The sequence below is a fragment of the Moschus berezovskii genome, chromosome 28, assembly GCF_049115385.1.
Source record: "Moschus berezovskii isolate FMDL1 chromosome 28, NW_MosBer_1.0, whole genome shotgun sequence".
Lineage (NCBI taxonomy): Eukaryota > Metazoa > Chordata > Mammalia > Artiodactyla > Moschidae > Moschus > Moschus berezovskii.
The window spans coordinates 5,753,076-5,778,362 of NC_142487.1; the positions used below are offsets into that span (position 1 = coordinate 5,753,076).

General features: G+C 35.1%; 1 protein-coding gene across 1 annotated transcript in view; it reads left to right on the top strand.

Annotated features, from left to right (window-relative positions):
• SMCHD1 (structural maintenance of chromosomes flexible hinge domain containing 1) overlaps nucleotides 1-25,287 on the top strand; it is a 126,872-nt gene that overhangs the window by 44,949 nt on the left and 56,636 nt on the right. The window contains exons 11-25 of the mRNA XM_055417139.2: nucleotides 140-260; nucleotides 339-522; nucleotides 2,447-2,641; nucleotides 4,298-4,411; nucleotides 5,193-5,299; nucleotides 6,027-6,109; nucleotides 6,287-6,400; nucleotides 10,289-10,366; nucleotides 10,446-10,565; nucleotides 13,332-13,476; nucleotides 17,693-17,789; nucleotides 19,101-19,173; nucleotides 21,049-21,188; nucleotides 21,810-21,944; nucleotides 23,899-24,126. Of these exons, the coding sequence (XP_055273114.2) occupies nucleotides 140-260; nucleotides 339-522; nucleotides 2,447-2,641; nucleotides 4,298-4,411; nucleotides 5,193-5,299; nucleotides 6,027-6,109; nucleotides 6,287-6,400; nucleotides 10,289-10,366; nucleotides 10,446-10,565; nucleotides 13,332-13,476; nucleotides 17,693-17,789; nucleotides 19,101-19,173; nucleotides 21,049-21,188; nucleotides 21,810-21,944; nucleotides 23,899-24,126 (1,934 nt within the window). The remainder of the gene's footprint in view (nucleotides 1-139; nucleotides 261-338; nucleotides 523-2,446; nucleotides 2,642-4,297; nucleotides 4,412-5,192; nucleotides 5,300-6,026; nucleotides 6,110-6,286; nucleotides 6,401-10,288; nucleotides 10,367-10,445; nucleotides 10,566-13,331; nucleotides 13,477-17,692; nucleotides 17,790-19,100; nucleotides 19,174-21,048; nucleotides 21,189-21,809; nucleotides 21,945-23,898; nucleotides 24,127-25,287) is intronic.

A 25,287-nucleotide genomic window follows, 5' to 3' on the forward strand; every position in this document is an offset into this window, starting at 1 on the left:
GGTACTTTTAGGTTTTACAGAACACAGTGTTCATAAGTATTTTTGTTACCATTTCTCCGAAGAAGCTTTAACATTTCATTTATGGAAATTGATTTCTCAGTGGTAAAAATTATTTGTTCCACTTGTTCCTTTGTCCTAGAATTAAAAGATGAAGATGATGATGACGATTGTTTCATACTTGAGAAAGCAGCAAGAGGGAAAAGGCCTATTTTTGAATGTTTTTGGAATGGACGGCTAATACCATATACATCTGTTGAAGAGTAAGTTCTGATTTTTGCTGAGATTGCATTGTTTTATGATCTTATCTTTTTACTAACCAGTGTTTTGTTTTATTCAAGCTTTGACTGGTGTACTCCTCCTAAGAAGAGAGGGCTTGCACCTTTTGAGTGCTACAATAGGATATCTGGTGCATTATTCACTAATGACAAATTCCAGGTCAGCACAAATAAACTGACCTTTATGGATCTTGAGCTAAAACTGAAAGACAAGAACACCCTTTTTACAAGGATTTTAAATGGACAGGTATGATTTTAAATATCAAGTTTTGAATATTTGCAGAAGTGTTCTATTTTAAGTTCAACAAAAGTCACTTGTAGATTTGTACTGACAGTTTGCATACTTTTCATTTTATTTACTCAAAAGAATATAAATTTTAGTTCATGAGCATTTATGTGTTCACTCAAAAATTTCAAACTGATTAGCTCTTACTGGGATAAAACGTATCAGATCTTCATCAATACCTTGACGTGGTGAATAGAATCTTAAGAAGCATGTCTGTGAAGAGCATATAAGAATTTTATCTAATAGAGAGGCTTTGTTTGTATATTAGTAACCTAAATATACAATTTTAATCTAACTTTGCGGGTAAAATTTAGGTAGAACTGTGAAATACTTTGGGCTAAAAGGTAATTTGAGATTGATCACTATTAAAATCTGCTTTAATCAATAGAAAAAGAATGATAAATTTTTTTTTAAGTTGAATGGAGCTAATGTACTTTGCTTTTGCCTAAACACCTCAGAAACTTACTTGATGCTTCTCTTTCAGTAATGTGATGTTAAGTTGCCAAGAGATCGGTGCATTTATTCTAAACTTAAAGTTGCTGGACAATAAACACAATATATAACATAATATTTGTGTATCCCTATAACATGTTGACATTCATTTTGCTCTTAACAAAAAGGATTCTGAATCTGATGTAATTTTATCTAATACAGATGAGGGCTGAGACTGAAATACAGCTTAAAAATTTGGTAGGCAGACAGTCTCATTCCTAGTTAATAATTTTAATACTGTTGTTTAAGTTGTGAAAGTGACAACACTGATTTACTGATTCAGGAAGGAGTTGGTACCTGGGAACAGATTAGGGGGAAAGTTTCCTTGAAAAATATATGCCATTTTTTGGTGTTTATCATGTGCATGTATTTCTTATTTGAATAACTTTTTAAAATCTAATTTTTTTTTAATGATTAATATACTGGTCATCTGACTGCAAGTTGCAAAAACTTAAGCTGAAATCAGTTTTAATTTTGCCCCATTTTCATTTGGTAATGGTGGGTTGTGGAGTAAGGTGTACAGAGGAAATGAACTTCTGTAACTTTATGCTTTGTCTTCTGTGAAAGCATGTAATGCGATTATCTTCCCCTTCTCCTTCTAAAGACAAACATTAAACCAGTGTATAGCAGATTACACTGGAGTGCAAATCTCTAGTGTCTCTCAGCAGAGTGAAGAATGATAAGCCATAACACATTTTCTTATGTATTACAAGAAAGCAAATTTTATTTTATGATCTATTTTTGAATAAATGTATAAAGCATACTTTTTTAAAAAATGTGTTTTGCCATAGCTATGTTTCTCAACCTTTTTTTCACTGTCACCTTATAAAAGAGCTTCCCCCAAATAACCCCCCAAGACATTTTAATACCATAGATATACCATATCTGTGTTTAAGTATGTATTTAAATCTGTGCTTCATTTATATAAAGCTTTTTATTTCCCTGTTGGAACGTGCGTGTTTCACATCAAGAAGGCTTCCACTTACCCTTTTCCCCTAATCAGTTAATTCTCCTTTTCCAAGCAGGCAGTGTTTATCGTTTTTTAGGGGGGAGGGTGGAGTATATCCTAGGGTTTAAAACAGGGAAGGAAATCTATGTTGATATTGACCATCGAAACCTTGGATCCAAGTGTGTGCTCAGTCGCTTTAGTTGCGTCCAGCTCTTTGTGACCCTGTGGACCAAGGATGATAGCAAAGATTTTTTTTCTTTGGTAATGTGTTGATAGAAATCTAAATTTGTATGGGAGAAAGAGCCATTAAAATATTTTAGTTTCTTATTCAGTTTTCTGGGGTGGGTGGGTATTTGGAAGGAAACATGAAATGAACAAGAAGTGTCTGTGGTTGTATTTGTTTATGAGTAGCTAAGTTTTGTGGGACATTTTAAAATTTTACAGGAGCAGCGAATGAAAATTGACAGAGAGTTTGCTTTATGGCTGAAGGACTGCCATGAAAAGTATGACAAACAAATAAAATTCACCCTTTTTAAAGGAGTAATTACACGTCCTGATCTTCCTTCTAAAAAGCAGGGCCCCTGGGCCACTTATTCAGCAATAGAATGGGATGGAAAAATATACAAAGCAGGACAGCTGGTAAGTTTAACGTATTTTTAGGTTTAATTTTTAGTAGAATTTGAAACTAAATTAGAGTTATTAGAATTTGTCAACAACCAAAAATAATGTATGTAGTCTTGCCTCCTTAGGAGCCAGGAAAGAAAGGAAAGGCCAAATTGATTATAACTGTGTAATTTAACAGGGCATTAAGGAAAAAAAAAACAAAAATGATTTTTGCCAAAGGCTCTATTACAAAAACTTTTTTATTGTTTCTTGTACTTCACTTTACTCAAATAGAGAATCTGGTTTGGTTTTTTAATGTGATATGAATAAACGGTTTTTCATCAAATTTTTTAGTGTCTGCAGCTTGTAAGTTACTGTGCTGTTGACGGCATTATGGAGATTATAGAGATCTAGGGGTGTCCTGTGTCCCTCAGGCTGTTACGGCATGAAAATAGAGATGACCTAAGAATAATCATTGAAGAGAGAGAATGAGTAGTGCTCTCATATTTAGAAGGAGAGAATTTTCTGACTTTGGATGGGCCTGGAATAAGAGAGTAAATCATGCAATTCTTTGTACAGGAAGTGACTTCTGTGTGGAACTTAAAAGAGGTAGTGGCTCAGGTTTACAGAGGTAATTATGAAGGTAACTAACTTAACTTTACATTGCTCAGTTGTGTCTGACTCTTTGCGACCCCATGGACTGGAGCCCACCAGACTCCTCTGTCCATGAAGTTCTCCAGGCAAGGATATTGGAATTGGTTGCCATGCCCTTTTCCGGGGGGTCTTCCTGACCCAGGGATTAAGCCCAGGTCTCCTGCATTGCAGGCAGATTCGTTACCCTTTGAGCTACCCGGGAAGCCCAGAATGGGTTTATTATGAAGTGGGTTTATTATGAAGGCAGTAATAAACCCACATATGTGACACTATCATCATCATATAGTGAAAGCTTTGGAATCAGATGCGGTCACCGTGAAGTGGTGTGTAAAGCCTGAGCCTGCTTTTCCAACAGTTAGAAACTAGAAAATGAAAAGGAGGAGCTGACAGAGGAGAAAGAAAGGGATAAGATGGTGAGAGAGAAGAAAACCAGGAAAATAAGGTATCCGTGAAGTCAAGTGGAAAGTTACAAGGAGGGAGTGATCAGGAAAAGCAGCAGAACTGGGTTACTGCAAACTGTTATATGTGAAGAGAAATAGTTCAGAAATGAAATGAGGCTGGAGGGATAGATTGGATATAAACTCTTGCTGTCCTTGTAGTTGAGAAGTTTTGAATTGGACTAGTGGAAATTACTCCTGGTGTTTTCAGGCCAGGTAAGGAAAAAATATATATAGACAAGTTTTGAGCTAATTTATTGTAAAGAAACAATAACTCTGTAAGTCACTGTTAACAGCCTGCAAGCAACATTTTATGGGGATTTGAGACAGCTTGTATTCATTTGAAGGTATTATGGGCCTTTTAGACACATGCATAACTATGACATTTTTGTATGAAGAAGCCACTGTCTTTTCAAAGATGTTACAAATAAGTGGAGAGCTTCACAAACATAACTTTATAGAATGCTTTTTTCGTTAAATTTTTCTAATAATAGATGCTGGGTTTTTCCCCTTGTATAAAATAGTTCTGTTAAGTAATTGTTAAACCTGTTTTTCTAAGTAAATATTAATACTAAATCCTTGTTTTAAAACTGAATGTTAGGTCAAGACAATCAAGACACTTCCTCTCTTTTATGGAAGCATTGTGAAATTTTTTCTCTATGGTGATCATGATGGAGAAGTATATGCTACAGGAGGAGAGGTTCAAATTGCAATGGTAAGATCCCCAAGTAACCCAAAATAGTCTTCAAAGTCTCTTCTTGGTATTACTACTTTATTTTGCTTAATTCTTAAAGATACGGTATTCTATTTTGACTTGTATTTGGCTTTTACATTGGTTACAGGAGTGGGAGCATGATGTTTTATGTTTCATATTTGATGTTTTTAGTAGTTTTTAGAACTTAACATCTATGTGCCCAGTGTTTAACAAATGTTACAATATTGTTGCCAATTTCACAGTAATTTTAAAGTGCACATTTCATTCAGGGCCCATAAACATAAACATTGGAGCCAGACTTCTATCTCAAGAATGAAAAACAAAACTAGAGTGGGCTTTATCCTTATGAAGAAGTGTTAGTTGCTTAGCTATGTCTGACTCTGTGACCCCATGGGCTTGTAGACCACCAAGCTCCTCTGTTCGTGGAATTCTCCAGGCAAGAATACTGGAGTGGGCAGCCATTCCCTTCTCCAGGGGATCTTCCCAATGCAAGGATCAAACTGTGGTCTCCTGCATTGCAGGCAAATTCTTTACTGTCTGAGCCACCAGGGAGGCCCTTTATCCTTCCTTATACTATGCTCTTGTTAAGATTGAAATAGTATTTAATTAGGCCTAGCATGTTTATCTGAAGAATGGAAATAAACACTGTGATATAATACAATAAAAGTTATTATGATTTATCTACTTAGTGTAAAAATATTTTTTGAAAGAAATCAATATTCTTGTTGTGACTAAATTTAAATAGCTTTTTGAAATGTTGGTATAAATTTTCCTTATTCAGGAACCTCAGGCACTATATGATGAAATAAAAACTGTGCCAATTGCGAAGCTGGATAGGACAGTTGCTGAGAAAGCTGTGAAAAAATATGTAGAAGATGAAATGGCAAGGTAATTTATGTTTCAAGATGCATGGTAAAAAATGACAAGAAAATTGAAGAGAAATTGTCCTTTTAGTTATTATTGAGTGTGACATTATGTTTTTGTATTTAGGCACTTTTAGTCTTAGATGTGTGTATTGTGACGAACTTCTTGCTGTTAAAAAAAAAACGAAACAAAAACACTTTAGCTATGAAAACAGAATCCTGTATTTGTTTTATAGAAAAATAAGGAAGCTTACACTTACAGTGGCACTGTTAACAGCACTATGATTAAGTTAGTTAAAATGCAATGACTTTGGCCTGTAACTAGAAGAAAATGGTGAGAGGTAAAGATAAGAGCAAAAGAAGTAAAAAGTTGAAAAACAAAACTGTGGCTTTTGTGTAGCTAACGATGCAGTTTTTTTTTTTTTTTTGATGTAATTATTTTGATTCTTACTGAACTCACTGGTAATTCTGTTTGTAGAGTTATCCTTTCTCCCAAAGGTAGCTTGTACTACAAATTAGTAGAAAAATCTCAAAAAAGAGGGACAATTCCTGTCTCTTAACACCAAGAAATTTTGTTTTACTTTGTAGCCATAGCAGTGATTAAAGCTTTGGAGTATTAATCATATGGAATTTCGGATTTAACTGTTAGGGAAAAAATTAGAACTATTAAAGTTTTTAGTAACTTTTATTTTTAAAAATAAGACCATAATTAACACATTTCATGAAACATTAATATGCTGTTTTAATAATAGACTCCCTGATAGACTGTCAGTGACTTGGCCTGAAGGAGATGAATTATTGCCAAATGAGATCAGACCTGCTGGAACCCCCATTGGTATGTTTTTGGTTTTTCTTATGTGTGTGTGTATTTTAAATACTGAAAAAATGCTTTTCTTCTTAACATTTCATGGTAAAAAAAATGATAAAAAATTAAAACGCCATGTGAAGACCTGGTAGATTCATCAGATTCATTGGGTGTAACTAAGATGTTCTTTTAATTTTGGACTGATAGGTGCGTTAAGAATTGAAATATTAAATAAAAAAGGGGAAACGATGCAGAAGCTTCCAGGAACAAGTCATGGAGGGTCAAAGAAACTCCTGGTTGAGCTCAAAGTTATATTACACTGTAAGTACACACGCTAATTTGTATGTTTGGATCTTTATTGTTGTTTGTAAATGTATAGTACATATTTTAACATCTTTGTGAAATTATTGATGGCCTAGCAATCTGATAGATAGTACTTTTAAGTTAAGAGTTTCTAAAGTGTTATGAATAATTCATTTTTTAAAACTCAGTTGTTTTCTTAGGGTTTTTTTTAACACTTTATTCTGAAACTTCCTATGGAGGAAGCTATGGGCTAAAATAAAGGTACGACATGTATGCATTTGAGTTTGTACTGAATAAGGATTTAGATTGGATAATCCTTAAGATACCTTCTAAATCAAAAATACTGTGTCTCTGAACCTATGGGTGAGAAGTACTTGTTTCAGTTGCGAAACGTGGCCCACTGTTTGTTAAAGGGAGAAGAACTACATATTATCACTCATCTTGTATTTTCCTAACTTGAATCACCTTGTAATTCTTGTCTCTTGTTTTTGTCTTGACCACCTGAAAGTATTTTCAATATTTGTTTTCAATAATCTGTTTTACCACTATATATTTGGATGTCTGGTCCATGGATTTTACAGATACAGTGTTTTATTCACTGTGTGTTTATTTCCAACATTTATAAACTAGTCATTGGTAGTGTATACTTTCATCATATAAATGTCTTTTTAGCCTCAGCAGCATTGAACAGTTTGACTAACTCATTTTACTGCAGTACTCTTTTTTTGGCCTCTGTGACACACTGTTCTGTATTTCTCCAGGTTTTTTTTTTTTTTTTTTTTGGTGGCTTAAAACAGTATGTTTATTATCTTACAGTTCTCTTGGTCATCTGACTGCTGAAATCAGTGTCAGCAGGATAGTGACCTTCTGGAGGTTGTAGGGAAGGCTTGCCTTTCCACTTCTAGAAGTCACCCACATTCCTTGACCTTGTGGTCCCTTCCTCCATCTTCAGAGCCAGCAGTTTAGCATCATCCAACCTCTTTGTAACTCTGACCGTCCTGTCTCCCTGTTATTTAAAAAACAAAAAACCCCACAAAACTACATACAGGCATCAGTTCAGTTGCTCAGTTTAGTCCGACTTTTTGCAGCCCCATGGACTGCAGCACATGAGGCATACCTCATTTAATTGAGCTTTGCTTTATTGCCATTTGCAGATACTGCATTTTTTATGGATTCAAGGTTTATGACAACTCTGTGTTAAGCAAGTCTGTTAATGCCATTTTCCCAACAGTATTTGCTCACTTAATATCCCTATGTCACATTTTGGTCATTCTGGCAACTTTTCAAACTTTTTAAAAATTATGTTTGTTATCATGATCTGTGATTAGTGGTCTTTGATGTTATTGCTACAACTTGCTGAAGGCTCAGGTGTTAACATTAGCATTTTTAGCAATAAAGTACTTTTTATTTTTGACTGTGTGGATCACAATAAATTGGAAAATTATGAAAGAGATGGGCATACCAGACCACCTGACCTGCCTCTTGAGAAATCTGTGTGCAGATCAGGAAGCAACAGTTACAACTGGACATGGAACAGCAGACTGGTTCCAAATAGGAAAAGGAGTACGTCAAGACTGTATACTGTCACCCTGCTTATTTAACTTATACGCAGAGTACATCATGAGAAATGCTGGGCTAGATGAAACACAAGCTGGAATCAAGATTGCTGGGAGAGACATCAGTAACCTCAGATATGCAGATGACACCACCCTTATGGCAGAAAGTGAAGAAGAACTAAAGAGCCTCTTGATGAAAGTGAAAGAGGAGAGTGAAAAAAAGTTGGCTTAAAGCTCAACATTAGAAAACAAAGATCATGGCATCCGGTCCCATTACTTCATGGCAAATAGATGGGGAAACAGTGGAAACAGTGCCAGACTTTATTTTTTTGGGCTCCAAAATCACTGCAGATGCTGATTGCAGCCATGAAATTAAAAGACACTTACTCCTTGGAAGGAAAGTTATGACCAACCTAGATAGCATATTAAAAAGCAGAGACATTACTTTGCCAACAAAGGTCCGTCTAGTCAAGGCTATGGTTTTTCCAGTGGTCATGTATGGGTGTGAGAGTTGGAATATAAAGAATGCTGAGTGCCTAAGAACTGATGCTTTTCAGCTGTGGAGTTGGAGAAGACTCTTGAGAGTCCTTGAACTGCAAGGAGATCCAACCAATCCATCCTAAAGGAAATCAGTCCTGAATATTCATTGGAAGGACTGATGCTAAAGCTGAAACTCCAATATTTTAGCCACTTATTGCGTGGCTGATTTGAAAAGACCCTGATGCTGGGAAAGGTTGAGGGCAGGAGGAGAAGGGGACAACAGAGGATGAGATGGTTGGATGGTATCACCGACTGAATGAATATGAGTTTGAGTAAACTCCGGGAGCTGGTGATGGATGGGGAGGACTGGCTTACTGCTGTCCATGGGGTCGCAAAGAATCAGACATGACTGAGTGACTGAACTGACTGACTGACGTTATTTTTTAAAAGAAATAATGCTATTGCACACTCAGTAGACTATAGTATAGTATAGACATAGCTTATATGCACTGGGAAGCGAAAACATTTATGTAGCTTCCTTTATTGTGATCCTTGTTTTGTTGTGGTCTGAAGCCAAGCCTACCATATCTCTAAGGTCTGCCTGGTATGTATTTCTATATAAAATAAATAAAAGGTTTATTTTTTCTGGTAAAATATATAACAAATTTATTGTCTCAGTCATTTTAAAAACTATATTGTAGAGTGTTGAACATACTTGTTTGTTTCTTTGTAAAGTCATTTAACTTGTTCTACTGTTTGTTCTATTTCCTGAAGACTAGAAATTACCCCAAAACCTTGAATAGATTTAGGTTCACTATTTTCCCCCTCCTAAAGCAAGAATCAATACTTTGTAGCAAATTTGTGTTTTTAGGTATTACATCAGAGGCATTTGATGGCTATAGTTAGTTGTCCCACTTTTAGTGCTAACTGGGATGGATTATTGAATACACTTAGCTGGTATGATTATAAAGTTCTCCTTTCATCCATGTTGTAAGAGTTTCATCCATTAGTGATTTTTGCTTTGTTATTTGGTATGCATGATAGTGGGTTTTCCCACTGATTCTTTCATTTCTTCCTAATTTATTGTCCTATTATCTCAATTTATTATCCTTTTCGGTTTGTTAATTTAGTAAGAAATTTCCTGTATCAGTTATGGTCATTGATTTTTTTTTTGAAACACAGCTTTAATAGGAAAGGCAGTATAAAGGCTTAATTAAAATTACTGATAATAAGACTATTAGATTAATTTTGACTTCTTTGCAGTGTTATTTGTCTTTAAAGTTTTTATATATTCTAAAGTTGAATCACTTGAAATAATTTTTTTTAATGTGGTCATATCAGCTACCTACAGTTTGCTTTTGCTTAGGAATTGCTTTAATTCCATTTTGTGAAGTTTTAAAGTCATTTACATGATTCTAAAGACAAAAATAAATAGCAAAGAATATTTCAGAAAAGTGCTATCATCCTTCTGTTTCCTTTATCCTTCATCAGGCCTCTTAATAGACACTAAGTCTTAGAGATTATTTAAACAAACAATTCTGTTTTAGTCTTGAAGAAAGCTTTCAAAGAAGTGAGTTTTTATATAAAAAAATTATCTCTGTGTTCTGGTGTTTCTACCAGTTAAGCTTATTTACAGATACATTTTTAAGAATTAAAGTAAAGGAATTTTAATTGGCTGAATGAGTAAAGTTTCATTATGCTATTGACTTGCATAGGATAATTTAAGTCTCTTGAAGTTTAAAAGCTATTTTTAAAAATGTACAACAGATATTTGATGCCAGTGTGACATTTCATATTCCTGTTCTATATTTAGTTTCTCAAAATATAAATTTCTTTCTTTTATTAATATAAATTTCTTTCTTTTATTAAGCTTCAAGTGGAAATAAAGAAATCATTTCACATATTAGTCAACATGGAGGAAAATGGCCTTACTGGTTTAAAAAAATGGGTGAGTTTTTGTTCTGAGTATTAAAAATTATATCAATATTGTGTTTACTTGAATTTTAATTTCTTCTTAATTTTTCCAGAAAATATTCACAAGTTGGGGAATTATACATTGAAATTGCAAGTTGTCCTGAATGAAAGTAATGCAGACACTTACGCAGGAAGGCCACTACCATCTAAAGCAATTAAATTTTCTGTTAAAGGTAAGCAAAACACTAATATGTAACTCTGTATGCTAAAGGTGGCATTTTAAATCAAGAGGAAAATAGAAAATTTGATAAAAGATGTTTGACCAATTGTATAACCATTTTGGTTTTAGAAATGACTTTATAACTCTGCTTGATAATCAAGCTCCTTATAAACTTTTGAAAACTGTTGTTTTCTAGCTTCCTTTGTTACTGGTAGAGTTTAAAGTTATTCCGATTGCTGACTTTTGTATGTTAAACACCCATTCCCAATCCAACTATCCCCATTCTCTCTCTTCCACAATCCTCAGATGTTTGAATAATTCAGAGTTTGGGTACCAGTCTCTGACATTTTAAGTTCTAGGAGTTCTTCTGAGTTACTTTGACTTCTGGTCTTTTTTCTTTCTACAGCATCTAGTGTCAGATGTTGGACCTCTTAATTGGTATACTGTGTTTTCTACTTTCCATCGCTTGGTTCTGTTTTTTCTACTTTATAAGAGACTTCCTTAACATGATGTTTGATGTTTTCTATTGATTTTTTTTCTTTCTGCTATAATTTTTTAGTTTCTAAAATATTAATAAATAATAAATATTTATTAGAGAATAAAATATTTTATTCTAAAAAGAAAAGGTTATTTCCTTTTCAAAGCATTTTTTTCTGACTTTGTGGATTCAATATTTTTATTAATTCTCTGAGGCTATTAATAATGGTATTTTTTCCTTGATTTTTTAAAACTTGATTCATAGCCTGTTTCCTCGATGTTGCTTTTTTTTTTTTGCATATCTGCACTGAGTCTTTCCTATTAGGTGCTTTCTTCTGTTACTAGTGCACATGTTTAAGAATAGGACATTTGAGAGCATTTATTTCATTTGGGGGGATTATGATAAGCAAATTTTAGGTTTTTTCCTCTGGCTGTTCAGATTCTCCAGAGTGGAGTGTAAACACCTAGGTGCCAGAATTTGGGGAGCCAAGCTGGAAAAGATTGTTAGATATTTCACATTCAGTATTAATCTTTCACTTGATTTGCCTGTTTTCAGTAAACTGGCACCTTCAGTAGTGCTGTGTCCAATGTTAAGTAGTAGGTCACTCCTTGGACCTACTCTTACCTTCCCCAGAGGAGAATCCTTCCAAATGTTGCTGAAACTGAAGGAGGTAGTTGACTAGCTCTGTGTATTGAGGGGTGGGGATCTGAGGAGCTGATTCTGACAGATTTGAGCTAGTCTTTCTCTTTTATTCCAGTTTCATTCCTACTTTATAGAGCCATGGTTGAGACTTTTGAATGTTATATAGTGCGAATTAAATTGGCTCTCTGCTAGCTTTGTTGATAATTGAGGATTTGATTTTTTGAGTCTTTCTGTTAGGTCCATAGTGCTTCCCCAGTAGCTCAGATGGTAAAGCATCCGCCTGCAATGCAGGAGATCCAGGTTCATTCCCTTGATTGGGAAGACCCCCTGGAGAAGGAAATGGCAACCCACTTCAGTATTCTTGCCTGGAGAATTATACTTGTGCACATGCTCGCTAGCTTTCAAATTCTGTTACTGTTGTCTTTTTTCTTGTTCTTTGTTTTTGAAGGTTTAGGCCTCTTTAAAAAAAAAGCTCTGTGGTGTCATGTTATTATGGGGTTTTAGAGAGCTGATTTTTAACTGCCTGGGATCACTTTGCCTTCTCTAATCAGAAGGCCACCTTGGGAAGTGTTCCTTTTTGTACATACAGATCTACCATGTTCTTTAAATAACAACTATGGAACATTCCACAGGAGGGACGTGCTGTAATTTAAGCAGTTTTCTTTGATGAACATTTCATGTATTTCCAATTTTGGGACTATTACACATCACATCTCTATATGGGGGGATGGGAATGATGTTTTGTGTACATGTGCTAGAATTTCTCCAGTGGATCCCAAGAAGTAGAATTGCCAAACTGAAGTGTATCAATATGTGCTTTAACATTTTGTACATATTTTCTATCAAGTTACCCTCCTAAAAGGTTATGTACCCTCATCAACAGACTGAGGGTTCCTATTTCCCTATGCTCATTGCTGGCCAAGCTCTATTACAGTATTCATTTAGCTTAGTTGGTGGTTAAATTATTTAATTATTAGGTTGTGTATGTCTTGAGCCTTTATTGGGCATTGTCATTCTGTGAAAGTCTATGCCCATTTTAATAGTGTAAAACTGTAGTTCTCAAATGTGAGTTTTACCTGAATCACATGCAGGGCTTATTAAACTGTAGACCAGTGGACCTCACTCCTAGAGTATCTGACACAGGATAAGGTGAATTTTGGAATTTGAATTTCTATTAATTTCACAGGGGATGACTTGAAACTATTAGACTATAGACCTCATTTTAACAATAGCTGTTTATAGGCAGTTTTAATGTATTTAGGATTTAAAACCTTATGGCATACATTGCAAATGTTTTCTCATATGGAGCTTCTCTATTGACTTTGTATCTACTAAAATATTTTAATCTTTGTCACATATATCCTTGAATAGCTAATGAATATTGTGTTTTGCCTTACTTTTTCCTTTGATAAAATTATAAACATTTCTTTATTATATTCAAATAATTTCATAGTTTAAAAACACATTTATTTATATATCATGTAAAATAATCTGTAATTTTCACAGGTATATTATAGATACAATTTACGTAAATTTTTCTCAGATTTAAAATGCCATCTTTATTGTAATCTTCCATATGTAAATAGATGTTTTTACTTACAATGAATCTCTGACTGATGAATTTTCTTTTCATGTGTTTTTTTTTTTTTTTTTTTTAAGAGGGTAAACCAGAGAAATTTTCGTTCGGTCTTTTGGATCCTCCTTTTCGTGTTGGAGTCCCATTCAATATCCCTGTGGAGTTTCAGGATGAATTTGGTCATACTAGTCAACTGTCAACTGATATTCAGCCAGTTTTTGAAGCAAGGTAATCTGAATGTTCATATTTGCTGAATATTCACTTCTTTTAGCTTAAATTATTTGTGTTGAATTAACTTCAGATTTATTTAAAATGTTTGATATTTTATGATATCTGGGGGATTTAGTTAGTCCCAAGCTGTTCTCTGCAGCTGTAGTGTCATACGTGAATTATCTCAGTAAAGTTTGTTTGGACTGAATTTTTGTTGTTACAGTTACTTGGTTGAGACTGATAGGTCTGTCTTAACTCCTTTTTATTTTGCAAGTACATTATGACATCTCCTGGCAGTTCTATGCACTATACAGTGTTTGTTTTGTTGTTTGCTTAGAAATTATGGGCATTTAAACTTAGTGGTTACCTACTGGTAGGCTTTTAACCTGCTAGTAGAATTTTTTTTGGTTTGTTTTTAAAACTGTAGCAATAAAATTTATGCTTTCTATGGAAATTTGGTCCTTCCTTAGAATTTGCCTTTACTTAGTAACCCTACAGAATGAAATGATTGGCTTATATTAAGAAATAGCGATGAAAAGTCCAGTTATATAATTGAGGATGTTCGTTGTTTTCCATTACCTGTTTCTGAGGTGCCTAGGGAGAAATTCTTTTTCTCACATTTCTGCCAAATTTGTCTTTGGGGCCCACTTTTTAATGTATGCTTTCTTTTGCTAGTGATGTGTACTTTTTCCCCCTTTTGGTGTAAGTGTTTGCTCTTTTAATCATTTGAGTATGTACTATATTCCAGGCATTTGCTAGCTGGAGACATAGAAGTGAATAAGAATATAGGATTTGCCTCTCGAAGCTCACAGACTAGTGAGATATAGCTTAGTGTCCAGATTTGTACCATGGTTAAGTTCCCAAAAAACAAATCAGTTATAAAAGATATTGCAAATGAATTTTTCTAAATATTCTCTTAAGTTGCAAAATATGGTTCTTGTGCAAAAAGTGATTCTTTTGCAAAAAGTGATTTTTACATATTGCATTCATTTGAATATTAAACCATAATGGAAGAGTTGAATACTTAAACATAAAAATAGCCTGCCAGTCTCCTCCGTCCATGGGATTTTCCAGGCAAGAGTACTGGAGTGGGTTGCCATTTCCTTCTCCAAAGGATCTTCCCTGGAGATCGAACCCTGGTCTCCCACATTGCAGGCAGATTCTTTACCATCTGAGCCACAAGGGAGGCCTATTTAAAAATAAAGAACACTAAAAATGTAATCCATCTAGTTACAAATGGGAAATATTTGTGTGTTAGTTGACCTCTGTTTTAAATTATATCTTCCGTCTTATCCTTGATAAGATATTTTTACAGAGTCTCTATCACCCATCAGTTCAGTTCAGTCGCTCAGTCGTGTCTGACTCTTTGCGACCCCATGAATCACAGCACGCCAGGCCTCCCTGTCCATCACCAACTCCCGGAGTACACTCAAACTCATGTCCATCGACTCGGTGATGCCATCTCATTCTCTGTCGTCCCCGTCTCCTCCCACCCCCGATCCTTCCTAGCATCAGACTCTTTTTCAGTGAGTCAACTTGACACATGAGGTGGCCAAAGTATTGGAGTTTCAGCTTTAGCGTCAGTCCTTCCAATGAACACCCAGGATTGATCTCCTTTAGAATGGACTGGTTGGATCTCCTTGCAGTCCAAGGGACTCTCAAGAGTCTTCTCCAGCACCACAGTACAAAAGCATCAATTCTTCAGCGATCAGCTTTCTTCACAGTCCAACTCTCACATCCATACATGACCAAGGTAAAAACCATAGCCTTGACTAGACAGACCTTTATTGGCAAAGTAAAGTCTCTGCTTTTTAATATGCTATCTAGGTTGGTCATAACTTTGCTTCCAAGGAGTAAGCGTCTTTTAATTTCCTGGCTGCAGTCAGCATCTGCAGTGATTTTGGAGCCCAGAAAAATAAAGTCTGACTGTTTCCACTGTTTCCGCATCTATTTGCCATGAAGTGATGGGACCAGATGCCATGATCTTCGTTTTCTGAATGTTTAGCTTCAAGCCAAACTTTTCACTCCTCTTTCACTTTCATTAAGAGGCTTTTGAGTTCCTCTTCACTTTCTGCCATAAGGGTGGTGTCATCTGCATATCTGAGGTTATTGATATTTCTCCCAGCAATTTTGATTCCAGCTTGTGCTTCTTCCAGCCCTGCGTTCCTCATGATGTACTCTGCATATAAGGTAAATAAGCGGGGTGACAATGTACAGCCTGACGTACTCCTTTTCCTATTTGGAACCAGTCTGTTGTTCCATGTCCAGTTCTAACTGTTGCTTCCTGACCTGCTTACAGGTTTCTCAAGAGGCAGGTCAGGTGGTCTGGGATTCCCATCTCTTTCAGAATGTTCCACAGTTTATTGTGATCCACACAGTCAAAGGCTTTGGCATAGTCAATGAAGCAGAAATAGATGTTTTTCTGAAACTCTCTTGCTTTCTCCATGATCCAGCGGATGTTGGCAACTTGATCTCTGGTTCCTCTGCCTTTTCAAACCTGCTTGAATATCTGGAAGTTCACAGTTCACATATTGCTGAAGCCTGGCTTGGAGAATTTTGAGCATGACTCATACCTATTGGTAATTAAGATTTGGGACTTAAAAAAAAAGTCTTGGTGGCCTGGCTATGTGTATTTATCTTCATTAAAGTAAGATCTTTGTCGAGTGGGTTTTGTTTTTTTTTTCAGTGTTAACTAAATTAAAATAAAAATAATTCACACATACAGCCTAAAGAATCAAATAGGTTGATAAGGCTTATTTAAAAAAAAATAGAGTAGTTCTTTTGCCCTCTCTACCTCACCAACAATCCACTTCTCAGAACCACTTTCAGCTTTCTTCTTGAATTTTTTGGTACCTGCTGCCATATATGTAAGTAACTTTTGTGTTACTACTTCTTGATTCTTCAGTTTTAAGCTTTATCTCTTGACTTATGGCTAAGGAAGATGAGGACACACTCTCTTGTTGCCATTTATATTACAGATAAGTCGCCTTCCTATTCCCACATGGCACCCCACTCCAGTACTCTTTCCTGGAAAATCCCATGGACGGAGGAGCCTGGTAGGCTGCAGTCCATGAGGTCGCCAAGAGTCGGACACTACTGAGCGACTTCACTTTCACTTTCATGCATTGGAGATGGAAATGGCAACCCACTCCAGTGTTCTTGCCTGGAGAATCCCAGGGACGGGGGAGCCTGGTAGGAGGCCGTCTATGGGGTCACACACAGTCGGACACAACTGAAGTGACTTAGCAGCAGCAGCAGCATACTCTGGCTTGATCAGTATTTAGTGCTTGCTTTATTAAAATTATATAAGTGCTAATTACTTTATTGCACAGCTGTTATACTTTTTTATTTTGCCAAGTAGCTCTCTGTCAGTTGACTGGTCTCTTTTCAAGATGCTTGGTACATAGATAACTTGTCAGTTTCATATTCTTTAGACATCTCCCTTGGAACTTTGTGATGTGGTCCATATGGATCAGCTCTTAAGCTTGTTAACATTTGTCCTTCTGTGGTCTTCTTTCCTGTTCATCCTGGGAATTTCCTCTGTCCTTTGTGTTGGGAAAATATATTAAAAAAAAAACCCTACTGTCAGCCTAGAAAACTTCACAAAGGTAGGAGAGAAAGGGAACAGTTTTATGATTGAATAAACAGTAAGGGCTTCCCTGGTGACTCAGAGGTTAAAGTGTCTGCCTGCAATGTGGGAGAACTGGGTTTGATCCCTGGGTCAGGAAGATCCCCTGGAGAAGGAAATGGCAACCCACTCCAATATTCTTGCCTGGAGAATCCCATGGATGGAGGAGTCTGGTGGGCTGCAGTCCACAGGGTTGCAAAGAGTCGGACATGACTGAGCGACTTCACTTTCACTTTCAAACAGTAAACCAGAGTGTGATCCTCATCACAATCTGATAAAGAGTTTGTAAAAACTGAAGGAAATCTTAACTCTGTTATATGGTAAAGTGAATATAACCTATCACATTCATGTTTTCAAGAAAAATTGCCAAGTATCTTGATGACTGGGTGTAGAGTTTGCAATTTGGGGTCAGTTAATTGGAGTTAGAGCTGTGTGCTTTTACTGTTGAGGACCTATGTTCAGTCCCTGATCAGGGAACTAAGATCCTGCAAGTCGTGTGGTGCAAGTCCACCCCCACCCCCACCCCCCAAAAAAAGAAAAAAGAACATTTGCAGCTTATTTGTAGATAATGTAGGAAACGTCAAAAAAATAATTTATTTTTTTCAGTGGTTTAACTTTACATTATGAAGAAATAACCAAAGGACCAAATTGTGTCATTCGAGGTGTTACAGCTAAGGGCCCTGTAAACTCTTGTCAAGGCAAGGTAAGCATTGTACGTACATGTTATAATGCATGTTTATTTCTTACATGGTAAAAATTGGACATTTAAAATTGAATAACCTAGTTTTGTGGCAAGATGACAGTAATGTCAGGTTCTTAGGAATTAATCAGCATCATGTCACCTGACATACCATTACCACTTTCATCTCTGAGGAAGACCAGCATATTTGCTACTGTTCTTTTTTAAATGGTTATGAACTAAATATTTTCAGGTGTCTTTATTTTTGTTCCAGTCTCTTCATAGTCAAAGCCGTTTTCAACAGTTATCTGGTACTATGTTGCTTCTTTTCTCGCTCTTTTTCTGTTTTTCAGTATTTTTCTTAGAATAGGAACAAAAATATGAGAAACTTTAGCTTGCTTTGTAAACATATTGAGTTTGGTATTTGGATAAAGGAAGAGGGAGGAATAAAGTTAGAGATGGTAAAGGCAAACTGGAATAAGGTAATTTTTCAGTTAAGTAGAGTAGCTAATAGATTACTATGACTAGTGTGAACACTGTAGCTAATAACTTAAGTGATATGTTACTTTTTCCCCATTGTATCATTACCTTCAATATATATTAAAAAAATTTTCCCTGCCAAAATAATGTTTAAAATAGAGCATGTGAGTTTACTACATTAAAGCAAAGAGCAAGTTCTGTCCATCCTCCTGAATTAAGCTGTTTCTGGAAGAAGAACTTGAAATTCATGGAAATTTTGACTTTAGTAAATGTACTTAAAAGATTTCTAGATTTTAAAAACCTTTTTATATTGAAATAATTATTTTTACTGAAGAGTTGCAGAGATGGTATAGAGAGTTCACATGTATTTCACCCAGCTTCCTCTGTTACACATCTTATATAAACATTACATATTTATCCTTTATTATCATTGATATAATACTGTTAACAAAACTCTGGATTTCAGTGTTTCGCCAGTTTCTCCACTATATTTTTCTATTCCGGAATCTAATCTAGAACATGACATTATATTTAGATATGTGTAGATTTGGGGTTTCTTCCATTTTACTACTTCCCAGATTTTTTATAATGCCCATACTAATTCTGGTAATTATTCAGAGGGTATGCCTTTTGAATTTGAAGATTGTATTGTCTGTAAAGAAGCAATATAAGTCAATTTTTTCACCTGCATTTCTTTCATACATGCATATGATAATTTTAGTCAATATAAATTTGCTGAGTGACTTTCTATAATGGTATGAAAATGAAGAGCAAAAAATAAATCAGAATTGAGGTGGTAAATTACTTGAGTATCTATTTAGGATTTGAATTTAATTAAAATAATTTTTTTAACAGAATTTTAATCTGAAGGTTATTCTGCCGGGTTTAAAAGAAGACTCACAGATTTTAAAAATTAGATTACTTCCAGGTAATATTACTTTAAGAAATATTCCTAATATTTACCTTTTAAATGATATTCTTATGATAAAGTATAATGACACTTATAAAGGTGAAGTGTTTTTTAGTTTGGTATACCTCAGAGTCCCTTGTACCGCAAGGAGATCCAGCCATTCCATTCTAAGGGAGATCGATCCTGGGTGTTCATTGGAAGGACTGATGCTAAAGCTGAAACTGCAATACTTTGGCCACCTCATGCGACAAGTTGACTCACTGGAAAAGACTCTGATGCTGGGAAAGGTTGGGGGCGGGAGAAGGGGATGACTGAGAATGAGATGGCTGGATGGCATCACCGACTCTGTGGACATGAGTTTGAGTGTACTCCGGGAGTTGGTGATGGACAGGGAGGCCTGGCGTGCTGTGATTCATGGGGTCGCGGAGAGTCGGACACGACTGAGCGACTGAACTGAACTGAATTGAACTGATACCATAATATAAGTCTTGAAAATACATTTGAATGTCATGCATAACACTAACAGAAATAATCAATTAAAAAACAGGGTAACATTTAGGAAGACTTGAGTTAAGTTCTAAAAATAATTCTGAAAGAATAATGTGAATATCGAAAACACATTATGAAACTATTCTTAAGGATGTACAGTTAGGATTATATTAGAACCGAATCTGTCCTTTACTTTTTCTGATATAGCTAAATATTTCATATTTTAAGAGGAAAAGTTTCTTATGCTTTTATGTTGTTAATTGGAGTAATGATTTATCAACCTAAAAACTGATTTTAATGAAATTTTTAATGAAAAAGAAACATATTAGCTCTTTCCTTTCACAGATTCATGTAGTTTGATCTTTCCCTCAAGCATGAATTGATAAAGAAGTAAAGATTGGCCCATTGGTAGAAGTACCAAAAAAATTGTTTCGTATTAATACTTACGATGCTTTTATTTTGAAAGGTTAGCTAAAACGTATGGATTATTCAAATCTCAGGGGAAGTTCTTATTAACCAGATAGTGCTGACAATTGTTTTTAGAAGTTGAGAGTGATGATTGTGAGATGGAAAGTGGGACTGTGTAGTCAGAGTGGTCAATGACTCAAGTGTGCCCCTTGTAGCCATGTGACCTGGACAGGATACTTACTCTCTCTGGATCCCAGCTTCCTCAGGCATAAAATGGGGATGACACTAACAGTACCTTCTTGGTCAAGGTCATTGTAAGGATTCTGAGAATAGAGTTGGCATATGGTTAAAACACAAATATTAACTGATATAACTTGTTCTTTGTAAATTTGTGTCCCCAGTAATTAGTATAAATTGTATTTTAAAATATCAATGTTTATAGGGCACAACCATGCTGCTATTGAAGTGTAAAACCTCTTTTATTAATTTAGAGGAAAATTATGGTGCAGCTTGCTTAGGATATCAAAGGGTTGTGGGCAGTCTAACAAGTAAATTATCTGATTATGTCATTACATGAACTGATCCTTTGAGCAAAATTACCTAATAGAGGTATGTAGTGTGCCTGAGAAATCACAGATAGAAAATTTAAAAAGTAGTTTAATAAACTTTTACTTTTTTTCTTGAAAACTGTTTTCCAGGATCTTTTTAGTATTTTACACATTTGAGTGATTTCTGGCATGAATTATCACAGGTCCATAAAACTGAGTCTAGACCTCAAACATTTGAATACAATTGGGAATCTGTGCATTTGGGGATTGTGTGTAGAATCTGTTCATTTGGGGGTAGAAATGATTAAACATGGATATTTCTTTTTTCTCTCTCAGCATTATTTAAAAGATACTAAAACTTAAAATGTTAAAAGCTGTTTCTTTTGGTATTTTAACATTTCAGTTTTGAAAACCTGAATCTCGTTCTCATTATATAATTTTCTGGTAGGTCCTCCTTGTCGATTGAAAGTGAAACCTGATTCTGAAATTTTAGTTATAGAAAATGGAACAGCTTTCCCATTTCAGGTGGAAGTTTTGGATGAATCAGACAATATAACAGCACAGCCAAAGTTGATTGTTCATTGTAAGGTAGGTAAGCTGTTGTAAGATAAGAATGTGTAGATTTTGAGTGCCATTGCAGTAACTGGAAATCACTCTATCTTTTGGCTCTTTTATAGTAAGCCTTATATAGTATCTAGACTGTGTAATGATTATTCCATGCAGAAATTTGTGGGCTATCTCATTGCCAATAATTTTCAACATCTGTAATCCAATAATGATGCCAACTATGCCAAGTATTGAACTACAGATTCCTCCCCTCTCCTTCCTTTGTCCATCCTCCTCATTTCAGATGAAGTATTCAGTTATGAGTAGAATGATACAATTATCCTTTAAGATTAAGGATGGATGGGTAAATGAATATGAGTAAAAGAGCTCAAGAAGGAAAGGAAAACCCAAATAGGTAGAGTAAAAGAAGGAATGATGGTTAAGGAAGTTGATTTTTCTTCCAAAATCAGAACATTTTACCTTGAATTGTAGAAACTTACTCTTTTCATTCAGAAATTGTCTAGGATATTAGTGAATTATACATACAGTTTTCTAATTTATAGTCAAAAATAGTAGATGTACTATATTATTTGAAAATTTAAGTTATTGAGTAACCAGTTGCATTTGATTGGGATCTTAAATTATTTTTTATGCTTCCAATAGTTTTCAGGTTCTCCAAACCTTCCAATCTATGTTGTGGATTGCAGTAGTTCTGGAACCAGTATTTTATCAGGACCAGCAATTCAAGTTCAGAATATTAAAAAAGACCAGACACTTAAAGCAAAAATTGAAATACCTGTAAGTTGCTATTGTTTTTCACTGGTATTATATTGAATTTTTACTCAATACTCTTTAATAGCTTTATAATATTTCATGTAAAGTTGTTTGACTTTTTAAGATGAGATATTTGTGATTCTTTTAGCTAGAGGGAAAAAAAGGTAAAAATGAAATGGTATAGTAAATAACACTTTGTATCAGATATTAGAAATTTCTTACTAAAACCTTTTATAATATCTATAGCTATTATTGATTATATGTTCCTAAAATTATTTTTTCCTATTATTAGAGTGTAATAATGATCAGTTTTATTTCATTCGTTTCTTATAGTTTACACCTATTTCTTACAAAGTTTAATAAATGTCCCTGTTGAACCACCACTGATGAACATTTAGTATGTATGTATAATTTAAAATAAATACATGGTTTTTCTTAGTATTAGCCTATAAAGAGAGTGCTGTGTTGATGTGCCAGTAGGACACTTGTTACTAGGCATTTATCATGGCTGAAGATGAGGCCAGCCTAGAGGAGGGCAAGCAGTTGATAGAAGCATATGGTTTCCTAAGATTTCTAAATGAGATAGTAAATACTTATGCAACTAAAATACCTGTATGTGATTTCTTCATGATTGATATGGTGGTAGATGATGAAATTACCCAATCAGTTGATTAACCAACTAAGTATTCCAACTAATTTTTCCAACTAAGTATACATCAGCTAACATATACTGAGCCTCAAAAGGGTAAAAACTTTTATTTTTTAAAATTAGAATGAGATGATTTGACTTTTTTCTAATTCTTTTCTTTTGAAACTAGTCATGTTTGATAATCTTAAAACATTTGTTATGCATTTCCTTTTTTTCAGTAATGTGAGCAATGTGTTTTTGAGTGTATTGTCTTGCAAAAGATCAAGACAATTCAGGAAGAAAAGATTTTTTGTTAAGGAGAAAGCTGGGCTTGAAAGCAAGGGAACATGTAGATACAATTATGTTAATACTGCAGAGCAGCTGCAGGCTGAAAACCGAGAGTCCAAGGCAGTTGAAACAAAGACCACAGTATACCTGTAATACGCGGTTTAAAAATGTTATCGCAAAGCAGTGACTCTTAATTTTGAGTCAGGCAAATAAGATATGCTTATGATAGCAGATGGGTTATTTGCCTGATACTCTGTGAGGTAGTAATTTTGACTGTGTCATTATTTGTGTGAATGGGCTTTGATAGAATGACCTCAAGTAGATGAGGAAGGAGACATTAACGAAGCAGGATGGTAAAGGTATTTTAGGTTTAGACTTGAATTTTTTGTATTCTGTGGAAGGTACTATACCTAGATTCTAAGATGATTGTGTAGTGTTTTAATTTCGTGTGCCTAAAATCACTTTATGTAGCATACTAGCTCATCTCTGCTGATCTTGGAAACATTGCTGTGCCTATGACAAATTACAAACTGCTCAGCCTTTGGGGCACCTAGAGTCCTTATCTAGCTACAAGCAACTCTGTCCACTTACCCCAATAAAAAGTGAATTGAAAAAGCTCTAGAAGCTCCTTAAGTAATATATTTTATGGCAGTTATTTGTCTCTGATTTTGTAGAAAATTCTTAATTTATTACACCTTTGTTCTTATTAATAAATGCTGACACCAAATCTGTGTCACATGATTAAACTTTCAGGAGTTTGCAACACTTTTAAGCAGATTTACCAAGAGGAATGTTCAAATCCAAATATGCTAGTTTTAGGTTTTAAGAATGTGACCACTTTCATTATTTATAACTTGATGGTATAAAATATGGACTTGCTAATACTACAGTGTCCTCTTAATGAGAGAACCTATAATTGTTAACAATATATAAGATGATCTTCCATAATACTGGAAATAAATTCCTAAGCAATATTAAAGATTCACCATAAAAGCCCAAAATGATGTTTTCAGTACGGACGTTTTCATTCAGTATGTTATTTGTGTTTTTCTCTTTTCCCAGAGTTGTAAAGATGTAGCGCCAGTGGAGAAGACTATTAAGTTGCTCCCCAGTAGCCACGTTGCCAGATTACAGATATTCAGTGTGGAAGGACAGAAGGCCATCCAGATCAAACATCAGGATGAGGTTAACTGGATAGCAGGAGATGTTATGCATAATCTTATTTTTCAAATGTATGATGAAGGAGAAAGAGAAATCCATATAACATCAGCTTTGGCAGAGAAAATTAAAGTAGGTATCTCAAATAGATTATTTGCAAGAATTTTGTACATTTTTTGCTTGGAAGACTGAACAAGTTATATAGGCAGTCCTCTAAGAAGATGCTCATCCCAGCAAAAGAGCATTGTTATTTAAAATCCCAGGCTAAATAATTTTTTTTAAAACATTCACTAGATTGGAATGTTGACTGTGTCAAATCTGCGCTTAGAGAAATGATTTTGACACCTAAACAAAAATCTAGTCCTGATGAACTGTATTTCTGTTCACAATGAAGATCTCCACTTGACCAGAGCAGTATTTTTGTAACTATTCTGAAGGCACTAAAGAAAAGGTCTGTTAAAGGCAAACGCTAGAACAGTATTGTGAACCACAGTATTGTGAACTACAAACCAGACCCCTGATTTGGCCATTTGAAATTGGTATAGCAGCCTCTAAAATTGTTATCCATACACAGTGGTTTTGTCAGCTCTCACTAGCTTCAAATGGTCCTCAGACCTGCCATCTAAATGTAGCGTTTGTACCATGAAAGGCTGAATCTATATGCTGAAACTTGAACAGCTCACCTAACAGAACCCAATTAAAATGGTGGTGGTTTTTTTCCTCCATGCTGCACAGCTTGTGGGATCTTAGTTCCTCAACTAGGGATTGAACCCAGGCCCTTGACAGTGAAAGTGCAGAGTCATAACCACTGTACCACCAGAGAATTCTCCTCTTTTTGCAGTATTAAATTTTATAGCCATCCTGAGTCTCCAAGATATAGGATCTGATGTCTTGTAAGAATCGTTTACCAGGGTTCAGCTGACATGATTTTTAAAAGCTTATTTGGAATAGCCCTTGCGCCAGCTGGTTTATTTTTTCCGTCCATAGTAAGAGAAGGGAGGATTGTGAGAGAAATAGTCCTTATCCTGCTTGGAAGGGAGGCAAGCCTTTTTTATCTCTCAGTAGATCTGAAGGCAAGTGTTTTAAAAGCGGTACTAGCAACCTGGCTTCTGAACTGATACCTTTCTTTCTCATAATAATGTTTCCACAGTGTAATTTCTTATTAAGATTAAGAATAAACATTGAGTTGAGAGCCTCTTTCTGTATATAACCTTCTTTTTACCATTCTCTGAGCTCATGGCCTGCTTTTGACACATTTTCCTGAATTCTAGTCATGATATATTTTTCGGATTC